General features: G+C 44.0%; 1 protein-coding gene across 1 annotated transcript; it reads left to right on the forward strand.

The window, feature by feature from the left end:
* The first annotated feature begins 251 nt into the window (after positions 1-251).
* Positions 252-6,851, forward strand: LOC138856314 (uncharacterized). Its single transcript, XM_070106983.1, has 2 exons — positions 252-612; positions 672-6,851. Exon 2 carries the CDS (start codon positions 740-742, stop codon positions 6,365-6,367), a length of 5,628 nt encoding a protein of 1,875 aa, XP_069963084.1. The 5' UTR covers positions 252-612; positions 672-739; the 3' UTR covers positions 6,368-6,851.
* The last annotated feature ends 440 nt before the right edge of the window (positions 6,852-7,291 follow it).

Consider the following 7,291-nt stretch of genomic DNA (forward strand, 5'->3'; position numbering starts at 1 on the left):
TTTTGCTTCGACTGAAAATATTATTGTAAATATTAAAGGGTTCCAAAAATACCTCTCAACAAATTATAATTGAGTCTTTAAATGGTCCGATTATGTACCAAACCCTTATGGTCCTCAACTGCATCGTGTACTAATAAATGTTAATATGTTTTAAATTAGAGAGAGAGAGAGAGAGGAAGAGAAAAGAGTCGAAATACTTTTTGATTTAAAACCTGTTTATAGGTACTGTTGTAGATTCAGGCCCACCCTAATATAATATTTAATTTCTATGTTTATTTTACAGTTGTATGTTTCCATTCCAATTTCTTTATATGCTCTTGAATTGTCTCGCATTCCATTTACATACATACATTTCCCGCTATACAGTTTCTGTTTCCTTGTTTGTGCGATTTACATGTTTGCCATTCTCCCTTCGCATAAACAGGTAGGCACAAACTACATATGTTAAGTTATCTACATGCTTGTTGTTTGTAAACTGCAGTGTGCAGTTCCCCTATTCTCCTGTGCTGATCTGTACGGTAAATGACAATATTTGTGCATATAAGTTCTGGCAAATCATATTCGAGCTTTGTCATCGATCAGCCAGCCAGGAAGGTGGAAGGACACACTGCGGTAAGTGAAATATATTATAATTCTTTGTAAGTGAATAACTTAAATGCTTGTGTATTTAGAAATAAACCATAAACCAAATATGCGTTAAATTCGCCCCACCTCATCGGTGACAAATTCTTTATTTCGCATGACCAAACGTTTGCGTGTTTGGGTTGTGAAATTATTTTCGATGCGTAAGTCACCCCGCCGCCAGACTACAACCAGTTCGCCAGGCATGGATGGCAGTGCTCCTACATCATCTGCAGCATCGTCAAAACCTAGCCAGGGTAACAGTGCATCAGCCACCGCCAACATAGCCACTGATTTACCAGCCGCTCCTACAGCCACCGGAGCCACCACTAGATCATCATCAAAACCCAGCCAGGGTAGTAATACATCCGCCGCCAATGTATCCAGTGATTTACCAGCCGCTCCTACAGCCACCGGGGCCATCACTCGAGGATCATCAGCTGCCTTCGCACGTCAGGAAAATCTTATTGCCGCTCTACAGAAACGCATTGCCATGCTAGAGAGTAGTTTGTGTGATATTAGGGAGCACCAATCGCGTGGTGAAGCGTCTAATTCGGATACATCCAACAACAATATTGCCGCCGAGGTTCCATTATCGCAAACATCGAGGACAACAGTACAATTGGGAACCGTTCAATTAACGGAACAACATTCGCCGGCTATAGTGAACTGTACAGTACCGTTGTCGCAGCCTACCGATTCCCGTTACACTCCGCCAAACTTTGGAATAGGTACAGCTGCTACAAACCACATGTACAGTACAACTCATTTGGGAATGGATACACCTTCGATCCAGTCTAATTCAACGACAATGCCTACATTCGCCAATATAAGTTCTACTACCGCTCAGTCATCGAGTTTGCCCAGGAAATTGCAGGATTTGCCAGACTTTTCTGGACAGCCGGAAGATTGGCCAATATTTTATACGGCTTTCATCGAGTCAACCGCGATTTATAGGTACAGCAACTACGAAAATAACCAACGGTTATTGAAGAGCCTGAAGGGTTACGCGCGTGAAGCAGTCAAGTCACTGCTGATCCACCCGAACAATGTCGGAAATATAATTGAGTTGTTGAAATTTAGATTTGGGCGCCCGGAGCAGTTGATCCGTAGCCAACTGGCCCACGTAAAGGAAATCGCACCTATTTCAGAGAATGCAATGTCGAAAATCATACCATTTGCAACAAATGTATGTAACATCTGTGTCTTTTTGCAATCTGCACATGGTGGTGAATTACATTTGTCAAACCCTACATTACTCGACGAACTTGTGTCAAAATTGCCTATGAGCAAACGCGTTGAATGGGCAAGTTTCGCAGCGCTTATACAGCCATATGCAACAGTGAAACATTTCAGTGAGTGGTTATCGAAATTAGCCAATATAATTTGTACGGTTTGTGTTGATAGTTCGTCCAAGGAATGGAAGTACCGCCCGGTTCTGCACACAGTACAGCAGCAACGATCAGTGAGATGTCCAATTTGTCAAGGGCATCATAAGCCAGCAGAGTGTGCGCGTTTTCTAGAATATTCAGTGCCAAACAGATGGATAGAGGCGAAACGACATCGCTTGTGTTTTGCTTGTCTCAATTTGGGTCATAATACACGAAATTGTCAACGTCGCAAGCTATGTTCAATTGAAGGTTGCCGGAGAGTTCATCATAAGCTCCTACATGAAGCCGTGGGGAATACTACAAATTCGTCAAGTCAATCAACCACGCCTTTCTCTCCTGCGTATACCGAAGCAAATCGTAGGCCTACATCAACGCAGCATACACTCGACAGCCAGCCACCATCAAAAGATGCTGGGCCAGCAGTCTTAAGTTGCAGTTCCACTGATAGTAAGCTCCTGTTCCGTATTTTGCCGGTCACCCTATACGGAAACCAAAGGCGTGTGGACACTTACGCACTCCTGGACGAAGGTTCATCTATCACAATGATAGACAGTGCTCTTGTTCGAGACTTGGGAATGCGTGGATGTGAGCAGCATTTGAATGTTCAGTGGTTTGGAGGACATGCCGCGCAGGAGTCAACGTTTGTGGTAGACTTGCTTATTAGTGGTGCCGGTATGCAGAAACAACATAAACTCCGCAATGTGTATGCTGTATCAAACTTGCAGCTTCCTCTACAGAGTTTAAGCAAGGACGATTTGGATCACAACTTTAAACATATAAGCCGGCTTCCAGTACAATCTTATACCCAGGTCAGGCCCAGACTCTTGATTGGTCTTGATCATTGCCATTTGGGATTGCCATCGACAACTATGAGGGTAAACCCGCATGGTCCATTTATTGCCAATACGGAATTGGGTTGGGTGGTGTTTGGCCCAACTTCAACTACGCTACCATCTACAGCATCGTGCTTGTTTATGAACCGCCAAGCTGATCAGTCTCTCCACAATATGGTAGCTGACTTCTTCAAGACCGAGAATTTCGGTGTCAGAGCCGCACCCCCTATAGAGAGTGAAGTGGACATTCGGGCCAGAGCTATCCTGAAGTCCGCCACATGCCGCGTTGATGGACGGTTTGAAACAGGTCTCATATGGAGAACTGACAACGTAAGGTTACCTGACAGCTACAACATGGCGTTGAAACGTCTAGTCGGCGTAGAGCAAAGAATGCGTCGAGATGCGATTTTCGCCACTCAATACAAGAACATCATGAACGCCTACGTCAGAAAGAAATATGCCCGTAAATTGTCACCAGCAGAAGCAGCTATATCTACTCCTAAGACTTGGTATTTGCCGCACTTTGCCGTAGCCAATCCCAACAAACCCGGAAAGCTACGCATGGTATTTGACGCCGCTGCTGAGGTAAGTGGAATCTCCCTTAATTCACAGCTCCTGAAGGGTCCACAAGAATATCGGCCTTTGCCGTCGATATTATTCCACTTTCGTGAAGGCGCGATCGCCGTATGTGGAGACATCAAGGAGATGTTCCACCAAGTTCGTATACGAAAAGACGATAGATGCGCACAGCGGTTTCTCTGGCGTGGTGGGGACGTCTCTCAACCCCCGGACGTTTACGAAATGTGCGTGATGACGTTTGGTGCTGCCTGTTCACCATGTGCCGCAGATTATGTGAAAAAAGTAAACGCATTGGAGCACCAAGATGATCGCAGAACCACTGCCCGTGCGGTTAAGGCGATTTTGGACCACCACTATGTCGATGACTTTGTTGATAGCTTCTGCTCGGAAGAGGAGGCGATTTCTATATCCCAAGAGGTCCGAGCGATTCATATGGATGCTGGGTTTGAGCTTCGAAATTTTATATCCAATGCATCGAAAGTAGTTGACGCGCTCAACGGTACTGATGTCTCACGTCCAATTGATAATAAAGAAGGTTTCGTTGGAGAGCGGGTACTTGGTTTGTTTTGGCAGTCATCGTCAGATTGTTTCGGTTTTAAATTGAAATTCCATAACGTTGGTGAAGCAGTGGTAAATGGAGAAAGACGTCCTACTAAAAGAGAACTCCTAAGCATTGTTATGTCGATTTTCGACCCTCTAGGATTTCTGAGCAACTTCGTCATTGGCGCCAAACTACTTATGCGTGAGTTATGGAAACACGACATCCAGTGGAACGACCCGTTGCCAAACGACATTAACGCTGTCTGGGAGAAGTGGCGTAAACAACTACCAGAGGTTGTGAAATACGCCATACCTCGTTTTTATTTTGGAAATGGTATACCTCAAATACTTCAGCTCCACGTATTTGTCGACGCTAGTGAAGATGCCTTCGCTGCTGTTGCCTATCTTCGATCGCAAACTTCATCGGGTAAAATTGATGTTACATTCGTTTCTTCTAAGTCAAAATGCGCGCCAATGAAAACTCTTACCGTGCCACGGCTTGAACTTCAGGCAGCTGTTTTAGGCACTCGTCTCATGCAGTGCATCCGCGACGAACACTCTCTTGACATCACAGACTGCATTCTGTGGAGTGACTCCAAAACGGTTATCAAATGGATTCGAAGTGAGCACCGTCGTTACAAGCCTTTCGTACAGCATAGAATAGCAGAGATATTGGCCACTACAAACGTTTCCAATTGGAGATGGCTGCCCACAAAGCTCAACGTAGCCGACGAAGCTACTCGTATAAATGATTGCATCAATTTTAGTCCAGTGACGCGTTGGTCACGTGGTCCCCCATTCCTACAGCAGGATGAGCAAGTTTGGCCCTCTGAAGATGTCATAACCGTTGGAAATGATGAACATGATGAAGAACTACAGTCTAAATTTGCTTTAGTCATCGTGAGTCGTAATTTTTTGAACTTTAATAATTTCTCTTCATTTAAAAGATTGGTAAGAGCTGTTGCCTGGATTTTACGCTTTATCAACAATTGTCGCCGCCGCGGACAGCTAGACCAATGCTATGGTTTAACCGCTAAAGAAGTAGAGAATGCCAAACGCCTCTTATGCCGCCTTGTACAACGTGAAGTGTATACAACAGAAACCCAGTCCATCGAAAACGGTCAGGAAATTTCCACCAACAGCCCGTTATTACAACTTTCGCCATACATAGACGAGGAAGGTGTCCTCCGAGTGCAGGGACGCATCGACGCAGCTAGCTGGCTACCAATTAGCGCGCGGCGTCCTATTATTCTTCCGCCAAATCATGCATTTACAAGGCTGTTAGTGTTACATCATCACAGCCTCATGAACCACCAGAACTTAGAAGCTACCATTGGAGATATCCGTCGCAATTATTGGGTGCCGCGACTAAGAAGTTTGTTGCGTAATGTGATTGCCAGTTGTGGTGTATGCCGTTTAAATAAAGCTGCCCCGGTAGCTCCAAAGATGGGACTGCTTCCTGTGGACAGACTCACTCCCTATGTGAGACCGTTTAGCTACACAGGACTCGATTACTTTGGGCCACTAACTGTCACTGTTCGACGCAGCACTGAGAAGAGATGGGTGGCACTATTTACGTGCCTTACTGTGCGAGCTGTGCACCTAGAACTGGCTCATGACTTGAGTACCGACTCTTGTATCATTGCTATACGTAATTTTGTGAACCGACGAGGTACGCCCTTAAGGATTAGGTCGGACAATGGAAAGAATTTCGTTGGTGCTGACCGAGAAGCCAAGCGATTCAAAGAAGTATTCGACTGCGTACGTCTACAAAGTGAATTATCACAGAAAAATATCCAGTGGGTATTTAATTCACCATTTAATCCATCGGAAGGTGGTGCATGGGAGAGAATGGTACAGTGTGTCAAGCGAGTTTTATGTCACACTTTGAAAGAAGTTGCACCAAGGGAGCATACCCTGAATAGTTTTCTTATTGAAGCTGAGAACATCGTTAATTCTCGGCCACTAACGCATTTGCCCATCACCGCGGACCAGGAGCAGCCGATAACTCCTAATGATTTCATTCTGGGAGCCGCAAATGTAGCACACACTCCGATAGTAGACACCGACTTGGAAAAAACTTGTGTGTCACGCAAGCAGTGGCGTATCGCTCGTCAATTGAGGGATCATTTTTGGAACAGGTGGATTACTGAATATCTTCCTACATTGACTCGCCGAGTAAAATGGTGCCAACGAACGAAGCCAATGAGAGCAGGGGACTTGGTGTTCATATGCGACCCTAATGTTCCACGGCGAGAATGGTGCCGAGGGAAGGTAGAGCGAGTGTACCCTGGGCTTGATGGGGAGGTGCGACGAGCAGACATACGAACTTCCAGAGGTGTGAAACGACGCGCAGTCTCAAAACTTGCTGTTCTGGACGTTGATGGTGGTGAATCAGGTTGATTCACGGGGGCGGGGATGTTGTAGATTCAGGCCCACCCTAATATAATATTTAATTTCTATGTTTATTTTACAGTTGTATGTTTCCATTCCAATTTCTTTATATGCTCTTGAATTGTCTCGCATTCCATTTACATACATACATTTCCCGCTATACAGTTTCTGTTTCCTTGTTTGTGCGATTTACATGTTTGCCATTCTCCCTTCGCATAAACAGGTAGGCACAAACTACATATGTTAAGTTATCTACATGCTTGTTGTTTGTAAACTGCAGTGTGCAGTTCCCCTATTCTCCTGTGCTGATCTGTACGGTAAATGACAATATTTGTGCATATAAGTTCTGGCAAATCATATTCGAGCTTTGTCATCGATCAGCCAGCCAGGAAGGTGGAAGGACACACTGCGGTAAGTGAAATATATTATAATTCTTTGTAAGTGAATAACTTAAATGCTTGTGTATTTAGAAATAAACCATAAACCAAATATGCGTTAAATTCGCCCCACCTCATCGGTGACAGGTACTAATCATTAATAGCTCGAACTATAACGAGTAATTCTCATATATCAATTTTCTATTCACTTATGCAAGCAACAATTTCTCAAATAATAAAGAGGGAAGGAAAATTTAATACATTAAACAATTGAAATCAAGTATAGGTGCGATCGGGTTACCCTATATAGCGTTAGAAAGACTAGATTTCATACTAAAAAACAATTCTCAGACAATTTTTTCATTGCCTGGCTAAGTACTGTTCGAGCATGCATCAAAGATGGACAACAGCAAAGAGAAATCATTATTGAAATTTTATAGTCCAACTCTTGATAAAAGATACATTTTCTAATAAGGTTCAGTCGCATCAACATTTACTTAACCTACTGAAATCTATGACACTGTAGTCTTTGTTCACTTTTCTTTCTTTCTACATT

Source organism: Bactrocera oleae, chromosome 3, assembly GCF_042242935.1.
Source record: "Bactrocera oleae isolate idBacOlea1 chromosome 3, idBacOlea1, whole genome shotgun sequence".
In the NCBI taxonomy this organism is placed as follows: domain Eukaryota; kingdom Metazoa; phylum Arthropoda; class Insecta; order Diptera; family Tephritidae; genus Bactrocera; species Bactrocera oleae.